At 35.2% G+C, this 17196-nt stretch overlaps 1 protein-coding gene across 2 annotated transcripts; it reads left to right on the top strand.

Annotated features, from left to right (window-relative positions):
• Positions 1-4345: 4345 nt before the first annotated feature.
• Positions 4346-15802, top strand: Gld_5 (glucose dehydrogenase [FAD, quinone]). Of its 2 annotated transcripts, none has more exons than XM_011195765.3 (6): positions 4346-4475; positions 13139-13464; positions 13823-14760; positions 14824-14957; positions 15020-15172; positions 15234-15802. In XM_011195765.3, the coding sequence occupies exons 2-6, from the start codon at positions 13196-13198 to the stop codon at positions 15585-15587; spliced, it is 1848 nt and encodes a 615-aa protein (XP_011194067.2). In that variant the 5' UTR covers positions 4346-4475; positions 13139-13195; the 3' UTR covers positions 15588-15802. The 2 variants fall into 2 exon arrangements, with proteins under 2 accessions (XP_011194067.2, XP_054091939.1); XM_054235964.1 differs by having other exon boundaries at positions 4360-4653.
• The last annotated feature ends 1394 nt before the right edge of the window (positions 15803-17196 follow it).

Raw genomic sequence — 17196 nt, 5'->3', positions numbered from 1 at the left:
ACGGTACAAGAGTGAATTTCACGGTCATGGTTAATAGTCGTTGCTTTACTGGTCGTTTAAGCGTTGTTGTAATTGTTGTAGCCTCATCATTTGCAGTTGGCTTGTTGCCGCCATTGGCAAGGTCACATACCAATTTGTGTAAACATACAAACGTATCTTCGAAACGAAGAAAGTTAATCATCTTTATGGTCACAACAAGCGGCGCCGTATGACGCGCTCGCCCAACCAGCTAATGGTGCCCTACCGATTCCCAAATCAGCAGAAGCATCGACTAAGCGATTAACATAAATTTGTAATTATGTATTTTCTGTTGTTGTTATTGTATTTAGTACTACCCACGCTGCGTTTTAAACGAAATCTGTGTGTTTTGGCGAAAAGTGGGCCAGCGCAGCGCTTGTCGTTCGGCGCTTTCACAATCAACCCAACAACTGACCATGAAACCTTTGTTGTGGTATGAAAAATAATCATAAAAAAAGAGAGGAGTCACCAAAAATCATGAGTCTTGTAAAATTGATCTGCAGTTTTGCCAAATAATCGACAATTAAAATTTCAAAATGAAAACAAGCGTTCGAGCTCAAATATTTATGCAAAGTCACAAATCATTAAAGACTCGACGCGTTCGGTGTTCGGTTGTCGCTTTGTCACCAGTTTGCTTTCCTATTGTTGCGTGTTTAAAATTTATCTTTTTATACTCTCGCAACAAATGTTGCTAAAGAGAGTATTATAGTTTTGTTCACATAAAATTTGGTGTGAAGGATCGCACTATGAAGGGGCATATTTGGATGTAATTTTTTGGGGAAGTGGGCGTGGCCCCGCCCCCTACTAAGTTTTTTATACATATCTCGCAAACCAATAGAGCTATATAAACCAAACTGCAGTCCTTTTTTTTAGCCACTTTCTAATACAGTCCAAAAATGAAAGAAATCGGATAATAACCACGCCCACCTCCCATACAAAGGTTAGGTTGAAAATTACTAAAAGTGAGTTAACTCACTAAAGAAAAACGTCAGAAACACTAAATTTCACATAAGAAATGGTAGATGGAAGCTGCACTCAGATTTTTTTACAAAATGGAAAATGGGCGTGGCGTCGCCCACTTATGGGTCAAAAACCATATCTCAGGAACTACTCGACCGATTTCAATGAAACTTGGTTTGTAATAGTTTCCTTACATACCAATGATATGTTGTTAAAATAGACCAAATCGGATCACAACCACGCCTACTTCCCATATACCAAAACTCTGAAGTCGATCTGAATCGTCTACTTTACAATATATAAAGTAAGCACTAGTGAAGATATCGGTGCAGAACTTTGCACAATTACTATGTTTATAGTGTGGCAGCCCCATTCTAAAAATCGCCGAAATCGGCCCATAGGTTTTTAAGGCCCCATATATCGAACACGAGGACCTCGGTGCGTCTAACCTAATATTATGGTTTCCAACTTTCAATGTACTTTATACAATATATATGACGAATATGTGGGTCAAATTATGTATTATATAATATAAATAAAGTTAAATAAATAAATTGCGAGAGTATAAAATGTTCAGTTACACCCGAACTTAGCCCTTCCTTACTTGTTTACTTTTAATTATTTATTTTTAATTTTTGTTTCTTTTCTTTTAGATTGTGGGTTTTGCCTCTTACCATGTGTTAATAGTCGCACTCACTTAAATATTTCTTCGCTATGCGACACAGCAACAATAGCCACTTGAAATTAACATTTTTGAAAGTAATTCGCTCTTAAAGTAAATGTTTTTATTATTGAAACCAATTTTTTTTATTGTGAAAACTTTAATGTCTAGTGGTTTGATAAACTAAACTATCCATGTACTCTTTAGTCTCCAAAGAGATGATGCTGATGATGATTTTTTTTTAAAGAGTTTTTAATTTTATCTTACTTATTTACATACTAAAGATCTTGAGGCCTATTGTGATCTTATTTACAAATTGAATGTTTAAGTAGATAAGATATTAATAGAACTATATGGCTTGCTTTTGATTTAGATATGTAAGAGTTTCCTTCATATTCTCTTCCTTGTTTCACACACGTCCCATTTCCTCGGTTTCCAATCTAGTTTGAGGTTTTAAATTGGAATGAGTGTTAAATGATTCCATCTTGAGACCCTTGGATAATATTCGACCGAATAGACCACGGTCTAGCACGTAGTGAAGAAAATATAGAAGCCGTAGCTGGGAGTGTACAGGAAGGCCGTGGCCGAGAGTACATTCGCCGCCGTTCGCAGCAACTCGGACTGATGTATGGAACGACTTGACTTGGCGCGTATAATTCGAGAAATTGAAAGCGTATAAAATGCAGCTTGTGCAAGAATTGAAGCCGTTCGACATTTTCAAGCGACATTGCTTCGCTCTATGGACTCGTGAGAAGTTCCAAGAAGTTCCGATGTTTTCGATCCAAATTCTATTGAGCGATGATCTGATTCTGATAAACAAACAAAATTGGGGCATCTGGGACAAAGAACAACGTGAAGATATTCAACAGTTGCCATTTCATTGAAATTTGATTTGTGGGCCGGTGGAATCATCGATCCACATTCATGTTTTGGACCGGTGATGTCATACCGTTAGATTTTTTCCTGCGGGTATGTTTAAAGTCTCAACTCTATGCGAATAATCCCTCGTCGATTCAGGCCTCTCTTGGTTTTAGCGGATATGTTATAAATAGGGTTCGATTTGGTTCTATGAAGTGGAAGAGTACGCTTCAAACCGCTTCATCATAGCGACTGACACCATCTTAACCCTTCTGCACAAATTGAGATTGTACCCCTCATAAACAATTTGTGGGTCAATATGACCCAATAGCAAAAACACGTCAGTATGGTAAAATTATAATGGCAAACTCATTTTTTTATTATTCAAACATAAAATTAAAAAATTCATAATTGTTTTCTATAGGAGTCAGTAAAAAATACATCAATTCTGACAATTTATACACATAACTGCCTTTACACTATGTTGTTTGCATATAAATTTCAAGCATTTATCGCAACGAACTGAATTCTTTTTGGAGTTTTTAGTATGTGGACAATAAAAACACCTTTGTCTCTTACCCAAGAAGCATAAAGGAGAATCTTGAGGCTGCACGACCGTGGATAAACTGGGAGTGTCTGCTGCGACTGCTTCCTGGATGTTTTCCACAACTCTTATTGCAGAAGGACCGTAGGGCATTCGCTTTCGGCGTGCAATGTGAGGGGTTACCAAAGATGTGGCCAAGTCTACTAAAAATAATCGCCGCTTAAAGGTTTTAGTTCTGTTCCATTCGGGATTAGGTTCGGTCCATATAACATATGCGTTATATCCCGAAACATTGACCATATTGGAAAAGAGTGCAACTGGCCTTCGTTTCGTTTGGCGTTTACATGTGTACGTTGCTACTAATTGGTCCTGCGCATCAACACCTGCTTTAGTCGCATTATAGTGATGTATTATTTCTGGTTTCTTTTTCTGATCATCCCTAGTCTCTGCCGAATGATGAACCACTAGCACGCTTTTTCTGTTTAGTCACATTTGAGCATAAATTTTCTTGGTGGTCAAAATGACCCACAAATTGTATACGCGTACGAAAAGTTTTTAAAAAATTATGTAAAAAAACTGGCTCGTCCTGGAAAAAAAATGTGTACGTACAACTCATCATAAGACTCAGACTGAGGATATCAAAAAGGTTTTATAAGCAATTAGCCATCCTAAGGCATGGTAATACGTTTGTTTCATAAATTTGGGTCATTTTGACCCAATTTGTGCAGAAGGGTTAAATATTTTCGCAAAATATTTTTTTTTGCAATTCAAAATTTTACACCTTTTATAAATTCGCCCAAATTTATTACTTTACTGTAAATAATTATCTAATTAATTTACGTATACATACATATGTAGTATTCTCGCATATTGCAGAGTACTATTTCAATTAATTGAACGCATTTGGTTCGACAACAACACAAAAGCTCTTGTTTGGCTGTGAAGGAGTGCTGCGTGCGGCGGAGCACATTGTGCTCAGCTACCAGATCCAATGATTGTGTGCAATAATGTTGGGATTTGAACTTGAAAAACTTGCACTGTCATAATTTGCACGGCGCTTTACAGATACAAAGAAAAAACCTTACAAAACGCAGCACCAACAATAGCACATTTAGGTTATAGACACCGAATTAGAAAAGATTGCCAACATTACTCTACTTGTTTACACACACATACACTTACACATTCAGGCGCGCAGTTAAAAATATAGTTTAAATGATGATGATTGCGTTCGCTGCGCCGCCGCCGCCAGCGACTGTCCGTGCGACCGGCCGACCGTTTTGGCACAACCGAGCCGATGAGTGCAGTTGCCGCTGACCACAGCGTTCAATAGCAATCGAACGGTCGAAGGTGTAACGTTTGCGCATGCGCTGCGCAGCGAACTGATTTGCCACTAACAACGATAACAACGAAACGAAATGCTACAGAAATAAGGTGTATATGAAAATAATTGGAAAATATCCGTGTTATATATTAATATTACTGTGTGTTTGTGAAAATCGAGTGTATTTGTTGTTTATACGGAAGAATCCGTTTATGAAAGCAGAATACAAGTGAAAAAATAATAGTGTTTTATAAAATATATGCGAGACTTTTCGCTATAAAGAAAATAGTAAGTGCCAGTTTTTGTATTAATTTTGAAAATAAATGTCACAAAAAAACGTTAGAACAATATATATTAAATATGAAGGAATTTTTTCCGGAATTCTTAGAAAAATGGAAACAAAGAAATTATGTGAATTATGAAATAGAAATACCACACATTTTGAATCAAAATTATTTAGTAAAAGTATGAAACTTTTAAAACAAAAAATTTAAAAAAATCAGAAATATTAAAAAAAAACTTTGTAAATCACTTTTCATTATTTTCGAAAAAAAAAATTTAAATTCAAAGATTTGAATTATTCTTCTATTGATTTTTGAAAGGATGTGCATGCGCTAATTAAAAGTAATTGAAAAAACAAAAAAGGAAAAAATATTTAAAAAGTAGGAAAATATAATTAAAGTACAATAAATGCAAAGAAATTAGAACGAAATTTAGTACTAAAATTTGGAAAAAAAATACGGAAGATCTAAATTTTATTGAAGTTAATATTTTTTATGACAAAAATATTTATAAATATTTTACTACACCACCGGAATAAAATAAAAAAAAATATTTATTTTACTTTAAAAATTAAAATTAATATAATTAAATAAAATTTGGCGAAAAGACTGATTAGCTACAAAGTTAATAATAATTATTTATTGAATAACATTAAAAATAACAAGTAAGGAAAGGCTAAGTTCGGGTGTAACCGAACATTTTATACTCTCGCAATTTATTGAAGAAATTTTACTAAGATAACGCACAAATTTACCGATAAATTAAAATATTAAACTTTATGCCGAATAAAGTTTAATAGAATAACGAAAATCGTCCTATATAGTGTATGAGGGCTGAGGTAATTCCTGAACCGATTTCATTCAATTTCATCAGCAAGGTACAAGGTACGCTCACTTAATTTTGCTAAAATATATCACATATTAACCAATATATATATGCGTAATAAAGCCCAACGAATTTTTGAAAAACCTATAATTATGTGTATGGGAGCTAAGAGATGTTGTGACCCGATTTTAATAATTTTTGGAACAGAGACACAGTATTGGAAGAAAACAATTTCCTCTGAATTACATTAAATTAGTTGAGATATTTACCCATATTTTCAGTTAAAATTTAACCTTAGGCGCTGAGTTCAACATGTTCTATATCTGGGGCCATGGGCGACCACAGGGGGGGGGGGCAAACTAGGGCCACTGCCCCCCCTTACAATTTGAGAGAAAACAATTATTTCAAATTTAAATACAAAAGTACATACATATTTTTTAATAATTTTTTGTTCAATATTATTATAGTTACAATGTATACAGTGCGAATAAAGAAAATTTCCTTGCGTAAAATAACTAAAAGGCATCGGCTTTGGACGGCCAATCATTCTAATAATAACACTACACAACACGTAAAATTACACTGGGGTGCGACATACATTTTCTATTTAATTTGGGGTCGCTGATTACGAATATCAACATTAAAAAGCTGTGGTTTGGATCCTAATAAATGCATCGGACAGGGTTATGATGGTTGTGCAACAATGGCTGGCAAAGATGGTGGCGTGCAAAAAATTGTGAAAGATTTTTATAAAAAAGCTTTGTTTTTCCATTGTGCTTCTCATAAGCTAAATTTAGTGATCAATGATTTGAGCAGCGTTGCATAAATTCGGAACACGACAACTACTATTAAGGAGGTAATTACATTATTTCGGGAATCGCCACTTAGGAGACAACATGTCCCAAATTCGCCACTTTTATGAGAAACTCGTTGGTCACAAAAGTATAAAAGCATAGGTGTTTTCAAAAATTACTTTGTGGCCATAACAGAAGGTTTAGAAAAACTTTCACTTGAAGGAAACCAGCAACTAGGAAAACCGCTTTCCAGCTGATAAGTTGTGCAGCTAAAAGTACATTCGTTGTCTGTCTGTGCATCATTTCGCACTATTCAGCAATCTTGGAGCCAACAGCAAATTTGTTCCAGAGTAAGCAGTTGGATATACTTACCATTGCTAACCCTATAAAACGGATCGTGCAATTAATCAAGTCTGATAGAGAAACAGCAGACAGCACTTTTAAATCCAATTTTGACGAAGCTACAAATATTGCCCTGCAACTTGGTTTTGAAATTTGCTTGCCAAGGATTGTTGCCCGTCAAGTTTATCGTGCCAATCAACCAGCAACGACTGTAGTTGAATTTTTTAAGATTTCAATTTACATTTCTTATTTGGACTCGTTAATAATAGCTTTTGAAAATCGCTTTTCCGATGAAAATAATCCTGCTTTTGCTTTGTCATACCTTCACCCAGCTGTATTTAAAACAAAAATTAAAAAAATTTTGCTCTTCTATATACAATTGCCACCATAGAAAGATCATTCATTGGTTTGTTCTGTATGATTTTTTTTATTTTTTAATCACTCTTTTTCTATTTGAAGGTCTTTGCATGTTGAGCATACACAAAAGAGCCGTAAATGACGACAAGCAATTTATTGATAAGATTCTCACGAAATTCGCGGAAGAAAATAGAAGGCTTTTATTAAATTAAAAAAATAAAAATAGATTTGCCCCCCTTTTAGTCATTTTCTGCGGACGCCCATGTCTGGGGCCTTGAAAAGTTATAGTCCGTTTTCGACAATTTTTTCACAAGTGATGACACAGATCATATACTGTATTTGTGTAAAGTTTTATTTCGCTATCATCATTGGCCCCTAATGTATATGTTATGAAGTGAAGGATTCAGATGGAATTCAAAAGTGAGTTATAAAGAAAGTAGTCGTGGTTGTGAACCGATTTCATCCATTTTCCACACATGTCATCAGAGTGTCAATAAAATATTACATACCGAATTTCATTGAAATCTGTCGAGTAGTTCTGAGATATGGTTTTTGACCCATAACTGGGCGACGCCACGCCCATTTTCCATTTTGTAAAAAAATCTGAGTGCAGCTTCCATCTGCCATTTCTTATGTGAAATTTAGTGCTTCTGACGTTTTTCCTTAGCGAGTTAACCCACTTTAAGTCATTTTCAACCTAACCTTTGTATGGGAGGTGGGCGTGTTTATTATCCGATTTCTTTCATTTTTGGACTGTATAAGGAAATGGCGAAAAGAAATGACTGCAGAAAGTTTGGTTTATATAGCTTTATTGGTTTGCAAGATATATATAAAAAACCTATTTGGGGGCGCGGTCACGCCCACTTTTCCAAAAAAATTACATTCAAATATGCCCCTTCCTAATGCGATCGTATGTTCCAAATTTTATTTTCATAATTTTATTTATGGCTTAGTTATAGCTCTTTATGTGTTTTTGGTTATCGCCATTTTGTGGGCGTGGCAGTGGTCCGATTCCGCCCATTTCCGAACTTAACCTTCTTATGGTGCCAAGGAACACGTGATCCAAGTTTCATTAAGATATCTCAATTTTTACTCAAGTTACAGCTTGCACGGACGGACAGACGGACAGACGGACGGACGGACAGACAGACATCCGGATTTGAACTTTACTCGTCACCCTGATCACTTTGGTATATATAACCCTATATCTAACTCGTTTAGTTTTAGGACTTACAAACAACCGTTAGGTGAACAAAACTAACTTTTGTTGCGAGAGTATAAAAATTAATATCTAAAAAATATAGATTAACAAATAATTAAACATAAAATTAAATAAATTAATAGCAATAAATAATTTGGTGTAAATTATAGTAAAAATAAAAAAATATGGACAACTGGTATGAATAAAATAATAAATTAGCAAAATTTTAAATCCTTTAAAAATTTGCAAAAAAGATAACAAAAAAGTAATAATAATATTATTGTAAAATAAATAATATAATAGAAGAGATGATAAAGAAAAAATGAAGTTTTTATTTATAAAACAGAATTTCGCTTTTGGACACATATTTATAAAAAATATTTATTAGTTTATTTTTTAATATAAATAAAAAAAGTTTGGTTTTTGCGTATGGTAAAAAATTTAACAACATAATTAAAACTAAAAAATTCTCAGTATTTTGTTACTAGCAATTTAGTAAAGTAGGAACTTGAACTTTAGGAATTCATGATTACGATCACTAAGCAATAAATATGTTTTTTTAGAATTTAATATAATGAACGTGACAGAAAACACTTTTATTAAGTGCTAATTCAACTAATAAATTATATTTAAATACTTCCATGCCAATGGAGTTCATAATGTATGAGACAGCACAAACACAATCTTTGGTGCTTTTATTTCTTAAATAAGTTATATTTTTAACACCTCTTTACTAATTAAAATATATATTTATGTACATACCTTGCAAATAGTTCGCCGCAAGCGTCAATTCATGCACTCACAACCACGATGAGCGAATCAAAATACTCATTGTTCGTTGTTGTTGTCGATTTATAGCGGTGATTGATGATGCGTTGTACCTAGAATGTCAATTAAATGAAAGTATTAGATCCGTCTGTGAAGGTTTATGTGCAGAAAAGTGAAGTAGAAATAAAAGCGAGAGAAATTAGAACCTCATACAAAAACAATAATAAATTTAAATAAAATAAAGAAATGTGTATATGTATGTATGTAAACCTATAAATAAAATGTATTAATCGGTACAAAAATGTTTACTTTGTCTATCATACACATTTTTGCATTTTCAAAATGTGTCAGTGAAACTTAAACATGCAAAAATCGACCCAATAAACCAATTAAATAGCATTGAAATTCCATACATGTGCATGCAGCTAATAATAGTAAAGGTTCACATTTAGCTATATTGAATTTGTTTAAATTATTATTGAGACATATAGAATGGTGAATGTTGTTTCTATAATATTTTAGCGTTATATATTGCCATAAACTAATTTGTGTTTAACTCTACGCAATATTACATTATAATTTTGCTAATATTTTAATTTTCACCTCGTGGTGAATATATATTTTAATACACGGCTGTTGATCATAATATTTTTTTCTTTTATAAACACTAAATTCTTAATATATTTTTATTTCTTAATACTCACCACGTGGTGAATATAACATTTTTAAGTTTTCTTAAATATTTTGTTAGTATGCTAATATATACATTAATTAAACAGCTAAACACATTCTTCAGAAATTATTTTAGTAATTTTGATTAGAATCACTCAACTTAAAATAATCTTCTAAAATTATAATTCTACGTAGTAAATAATGATATACTAGTGGTACTCATTTAACGTCGTAAACGTAAAATTAGAATATCGTAAAACAGCTGTTAATTTTTACATGCATTTCATTTTACGACAATCTTGCAAATATGCGAGACCTTTTTCAGTGGCATTCATGGCATGCTTACAATTAATTCACAATAAGCTGATATTACCACAATATTGCCAAAGAGCGCTCATTTAACATTTGTTGCCATATTGCAAATTTACTATATTTATATCATTGCAACGTTAAATGAGTACCACTACTATGTTTTCAAATGAGTCATATTTCTTCGAGAAGTTGTTTCGTTTGAGAAAACCGTTCAAAAATCAAATTCAGCAAATTCTTATTGAGGTCACTTTCGAAACGCTGGCAACCACATTAGAAGAAAATGCATCGAAATACTTCAGAATATTGAATGGAAGTATAAATAGACCCAATACATTGCACAACTTTGTAGTTCTATTCCTATCAATTTGCATGCAATTTGCTGTAATGAAGGTCTTCTGTGTTCGGTGCAAATAAATGTTTCAAATATTTAACAGCGTGACGCGCGTGCGCATCATTAGTACGCATGCACGTTTGCATTACCAATACATCCTCAATTTAATTGCATTTACTGTAAATAATGACGTCAAATGCATTTCAATTATACAGGGTGTGCAGATAGCAGTTAATTAAATAAAATAAAAAACATAAATTTGACTGCTAGGCATAGTTAAAATATGAGTCTACCTTGACATGGGAAGGATATGACTGCTAAACAAGGAATTGATCGATCTTTTGTGGTCCAAAGGCAATTGAAAAAAATATCGATAATAACAATTAGTAAGTCAAATGTATCGCTTAGTTTAAAGGAAGAGAACTTCGAAGTATTAATCGGTCACAAGAGCAAATTATTTAGTTAGAACCATTGTTAAGTTCTAAGGAGAATAAATTTGTATTTTTAATTTCTCTTTTCCATCTTATTCCACGTACAATAAATCGTTCTATCATAAATTTAACAATTTTTATGATTTCGAGTTGAGAACTGGGAAACAAAAAATCAAAAATCTCTTAAAGTTATAGTCTGTTTTAATCAGTTACAAACATATTGCAGCGCCCTGTATAAGTTAAAAACAAATTTTAAACATTGTTGCAAAGCAAATTGAAAATTGAATTGTCAATATTATTAAAAATGATGTATCAAGTGGAATGTCAAGTACCCATATCACTACAAGATGCTCCAACCATGGTCAACTTAATCAACGGGCTAAGTGATTTTTGACACCAATAAAAAGCGAAGCTGCTGTCAGCGCTGCCGCTCTCTTCGTGGTTCAAGAAAGATGCAAAAATAATATTCGACAAAAAGCAATAAAATTGCAACAACACAAAGGATTGTAAATGTCGCATATTTAAGCATTTCTGTGCGAAATTGTCGTCTTTTATGGTGAAAAGAGTTATAATGCTTCAATAATGAGCGCCTCGAAAACGGTTGTTAAAAGAAAAACATGCTTCGTGTGTATTTTCGTTGTTGTATATACTATTATTGTTGTTGTTTTTGTACGCATTTCGCCGTTTTTGTTTTGATTCGCCTGAAAGCGGCACTGAACCGGTCTTTGCCATTTTAGTTTGTTTTGATTGCCTTTTCGTATGCAGTTCATTTGTTCGATTTGGTTTTTTTTGTTTTGCTTTTTGCGTTCATTTTCGCCTAACTTATGGTTTTAGAGATACTTATGTGCTGTTGTAGCGACTTGGCGTCCGTTGCAGTCAGTTGATTTTGAACTTGAGCTGTCGTAAACAGGTTTGCCAAAGTGGTGCTAAAAGAGCACAATTATCGAAAGTAGCGCTTCAGGGTCAAGAATCTTACGTCTTCTCATTGAATGCAAAAGAACTTATGTTATTACATTATTTACTTGTATTAATGAGTTCTTTCGACGGAAGTGTTAATTTCTCTTTTATTTTATTTATTATTTTTGAGATTTCACTGTAAGATAAGGTTGAGAAATCAAGGGAGGAAATCAGTATAGAGAATTTTATTGTGCTAAGATTTATTAAGGAGGATTTAGATAAGGAGTGGAAGCGGGTGGGTAGTCCGCTTTAGGTAGTTATTTAGCAATAAATACAAACAAAAAACAAGTAAAGAAGGGCTAAGTTCGGGTGTAACCGAACATTTCATACTCTCGCAATTTATTTATTTAACTTTATTTATATTAATAATATACAATTTTATCCACATATTCATCATATATATATAGGAAGTAGGCGTGGTTGTGGAGCGATTTGGCCTATTTTCACAATATATCATTGGGATGTAAGGAAACTATTTTTGACCCATAAGTGGGCGACGTCACGCCCATTTTCCATTTTGTAAAAAAATCTGAGTGTAGCTTCCATCTGCCATTTCTTATGTGAAATTTAGTTTTTGGTTAGTGAGTTAACCCACTTTTAGTAATTTTCTACCTAACCTTTGTATGGGAGGGGGGCGTGGTTATTATCCGATTTCTGTCATTTTTGAACTGTTTAAGGAAATGGCTAAAAAAAGCGACTGCAGAAAGTTTGGTTTATATGCTCTATTAGTTTGCGAGATATATACAATAAACCTATTTGGGGGGGCGGGGCCATACCCACTTCCCCAAAAAAATACATCCAAATATGCCTCTTCATAGTGCGATCCTTCATTCCAACTTTTATTTCCATAGCTTTATTTATGACTTAGTTATGGCACTTTATGTGTTTTCGGTTTTCGCCATTTTGTGGGCGTGGCAGTGGTCCGATTTTGCTCATTGTCGAAAGCAACCTTCCTATATCTTAATTTTTACGCAAGTTACAGCTTGTACAGACGGACGGACGGACGGACATTCGGATTTGAACTCCACTCTTCACCCTGATCACTTTGGTATATATAACCCTATATCTAACTCGTTTAGTTTTGGGTGTTACAAACAACCGTTATGTGAACAAAACTGTAATGCTCTCTTTAGCAACTTTTGTTGCGAGAGTATAATAAAAATGCCAAAAATACACAAATATTTGCTAAGATGACTACAGCAATCAAAAGTTGTGCAATAAATGGCACTCAAGGCCGTGCGCTGTTTGCCTACTTAACACCACTCAGAATGTGAATTAGAACTTAATTTAGCACTAAAAGTAGCGCATACAATTAGCACCAAAACGCTAAGTAGCTGTGCCACTTATTTGCACTCAAATGTACATACATAGCGATGCAATCGAATAGCAGTGTTTTCACAATTTTTTTTTGCACAACAAATAACAATGTTTTGTTTATAGTTACATATATACTCTCATCTAATGCATTCCTTCCTCTCTCTTCCTCTCATCTCATTCACAGGTACTGGCTGCCGCTCATCCACTCCGCTAAACGCTTACTACAATAACCAGCACGAGTATGTCGCACATCCGCTGGAGCTGCATCAGCCTCTGGCTTGCCACTTTGCCGTTGCTAATGAGTGCTCAGCCACTCGTCGAATTGGCACGCAATTTCGAAACCTCTCTACTCAATACGCGTCTACCCGATACACAAACGTTCGAGGAGGCTTATGATTTCATAATTATCGGCGCTGGTTCGGGTGGTTGTGTTGTTGCTAATCGTCTTAGTGAAATCACCAATGCGACGGTGTTGCTGCTGGAGGCGGGAGATCAGGAGACGTTCTTGAGGTAAGTGAATTGTAATTCTCTATGTTGGAGTAAGTCTTTAGCAAGGTCAAGAATCTACGTCTGATGTGGTAAAGCTCGTATACTTTGGTACAATACGAAGTCTTCAAGCAAAATCAGTATATACATACCTCACCGGATTCACTCCGAGATGTTTCCAGAAGTTTGAAATATGATTTTTTTAATGCTTTTTGTTATTGGGTCCAGGCTATTATTGGAAACAGGCCTCGGGCATAAAACTCGGTTGGGAATGCGCTTATGATTTTTAACTTTAACTAGTGTAACAGTCAAGTCCTTATAAATAGAAAACTACCTTTTAAAAAGTTGCTCACTTAACATTACTCTCTCTCTATGATTTCAGTGACGTGCCTCTCACTGCCGCGCTAACGCAGATGACACGCTACAATTGGGGTTACAAGTCTGATCCGACGCCAAACGCTTGCCAGGGGCTCAAAGGTGGTGTCTGCAATTGGCCCAAAGGACGTGGTATCGGTGGTACAAGTCTTATAAATTTTATGCTATACACACGTGGACATCGCAAAGACTACGATCACTGGGCTGCGCTCGGCAATCAGGGTTGGAGCTATAATGAAGTCTTGTCATATTTTAAAAAATCTGAAAATATCGGCATCGAAGAATTGCGCAAGTCACCCTACCATGGCCGCAATGGTCCATTAGATGTCAGCTATACCGATTTTAAGTCACGCATATTGAAAGCTTTTCTGAAATCAAGTCACGAAATGGGTTACGAAATCACGGATACAAATGGTGAGCAGTTGATGGGATTTGCGCGTGCGCAGGCAAATCTACGTAACGGTCGACGTTGCAGTACGAGTAAAGCATTCATAAGACCTATTGCTGGTCGTCCAAATTTACACATTTCCATGAAGTCCTGGGTCACGCGCATACTTGTGGATCCGGTGAGTAAAGTGGCAACTGGCGTGGAGTTTGTGAAGCAACATCAGCGTCATGTGGTGAAGGCCAGAAAAGAGGTTATACTCTCGGCAGGTGCAATCGCCTCGCCGCAGTTATTAATGTTGTCTGGAATAGGACCACGTGCGCATTTGTCAGAGCTAGGTATTCCTGTAGTGCGTGATCTGCAAGTAGGCTATAATTTACAGGATCATGTGACGCTGAATGGCTTGGTGTTTCTAGTGAATGACACGAAGACTTTGAATGATCACCGCCTGATGAATCCAACCGATATCTTACACTATATATTGGAAGGTAGAGGGCCTTATACAATACCCGGTGGGGCGGAAGGTTTCGCTTTTGTGCGTACGCCGAACTCGACTGTTGGTAGGTGTATCTTTCGCGAAAAATATTCCTTGAATTTTTTTTTGATTGTGTTCTTTAACGCAGATAAGGACTATGCCGATATGGAGATTGTCTTGGGCGCTGGCTCGCTGAGCGGTGATCATATGGGTTCTTTGCGTGATTTACTCGGTATGCCGGATGAGTTTTACTATAAAGTTTATGAGGGTCTACACGAAAAAGTTAGTGTTATTAGAAACCATTACTTATACCTGAAGTAAATACTTTATAAATTACTTTCTAGGAAACATTTGGTCTCGTACCTGTTCTATTGCGTCCCAGTAGTAGAGGTCGCATTTCCTTGCGCAGCACAAATCCATTTCATTGGCCACGCATGGAACCGAACTATATGCAAGATCCCAATGATATACGCGCAATGTTGGAGGGTGTGCAAATGGTAAGTTGCTGCTACAGCAATCCATTAATGAACAGTCATAACTCTACCAATTACTTTGCAGATCTTTCAAATAACACAATCAAAAGCTATGCGTCGCCTCGGCACTAAATTCAATGCGAAACCCTTCTTGGGATGTGAACATCTGACCTTCCAAAGCAAGGCTTACTGGAAATGTTGTCTGCGTCGTTATGGTTCTAGTCTGCAGCATCAGGCGGGCACCTGCAAAATGGGTCCGTCGACAGATACCGCTGCAGTAGTGGATCCACAGTTGCGTGTGCATGGCATTAAACATCTGCGTGTGGTCGATGCTTCGATTATGCCAACGATTCCTGCTGGTCATACCAACGCTATTGTCATAATGATTGCTGAGAAGGCGGCGGATATGATCAAGAATTCTTGGCGCATGCGTAACTAAGGCGTATATGTAAATATTTATAGTAGTGTAAGAATTTAATTTATTTTTTTAGAGAAAATATCAAGTCATTAGTTGTAGCAAATATTAGTCATAAAATATTCTCGCCACCAATGTGATCACAACGAAACCATTAACGCTGCCATTAGCTGTACTATTTTATAAAAGAAAAACTATTGTATAAAGCTTTAATAAAATGTTCTTAAAAAATTTATAAATATTCATTTTTTTTAGTATTTATAAAGAAACTCCCTTGTCCTAGTCCACGCTGTAAATTTTGTTGTGTTTTTGATAAAATAGCAGTAATGCAACTCGACGGTAGATATCGCTGCTATTTATTGATAAAATAACAATCAGCTGATGAAACTTACCAACTTCATATGAAATGCGAAAACAAAAATGTACAACAGCTGATCGTCGCCGGCAGCGCAAAGTGCAAAAATTGGTTTCTCAGTTATAATTTTAATTGATCAATTAATTTGGCTGTGCGAAAAGGCCATTAGCTTGCTCTCCAGCTTTACCCTGTACTATTTCTTCAGATTTATTCAAAGTGATAAATACAAATATTCAAATTGTATGAGAGGAATAAAAAATGGTCTTTAGCAGAATTTGCAGTCTTAACTTAAGACTCTTAAGGTTATTAAAAAATGTCATAAAAATCTTGGATTACAATTAGGGAACTCGGGTAGAGCTTTATTGGATGTAGAGAGTCTTTACTGTTGAATGAAAAGAGCTCGTATATCATTTTATCACAGAGGACTGAGCCTCAGAGTGACTAGAGTCTTTCTTTGGACCTAGTTGTTAGCTAATCTTTCTCATCTAAAAGCTTAAAAAATATTATATATTAAGCACACCCTGTGCCCATTAAGGTGTGTGTCACGGCTAAAGCACTTGCAAAAGCTTTCCCCATACCGGATGCATTGTGTTTGCGTATGAACAACAACGGAAATTACGAAGGCGGTGCCAATGCGCAGGTATTGTTTACAACAAACCAACACTCACACACATACAAACAAACAATGAAATATAATTGCGAAAGGGGAAAAATAATATGAAAGGTAAATATACTAAAAGTAACACCCAATTTCACTAAAAGAAATTAGTCCATTTGCGGTATTCGCAGCGTACGGAAGCCGAACCGTCGTTCTTGTGCGTCTCGAGGCCGGTTACGGGAGTGAGTGTCAAGAAGTCAAGAAAAGTTAAGCTGAAAATGTTTAAAGCGCTTCATGTGTTATAGAATTAAGTGAAAAATATACCGAGATTTAGTAGAAATTTAATTTGAGTGCGAAAAAAGATTTGACGAAAAGCAAAAAATAATAAAAAATACTACACAGAGAGCAACGCGTGTAAATTGGCGTGAATAATTGTCTTCAACATACAACTGTTGTGGTAGGTAGGTGTGCGCTTAATATAAATAGCTGCTTAAACAGCATCTGTTTTGTGCCGTAAGTAAGTCAGCATGTTGGGGAGAAGGAATAGCGTGCACTCGTGTGTGTCTACCATGTAACACATTGTTCTTGCTTGTCACAGCTTTTTTTCATTGTTTCTTTTCTTGTTTTTTGCTTTACTTTCACTTTGGGTATTATATTATTTCATTTTTTTGCTTTCACTT

This window comes from Zeugodacus cucurbitae, chromosome 2 (assembly GCF_028554725.1).
Source record: "Zeugodacus cucurbitae isolate PBARC_wt_2022May chromosome 2, idZeuCucr1.2, whole genome shotgun sequence".
Classification (NCBI taxonomy): Eukaryota; Metazoa; Arthropoda; class Insecta; order Diptera; family Tephritidae; genus Zeugodacus; species Zeugodacus cucurbitae.
Note: the sequence above shows the minus strand (reverse complement) of the source record. Positions and strands in the feature narration are given on the sequence as shown.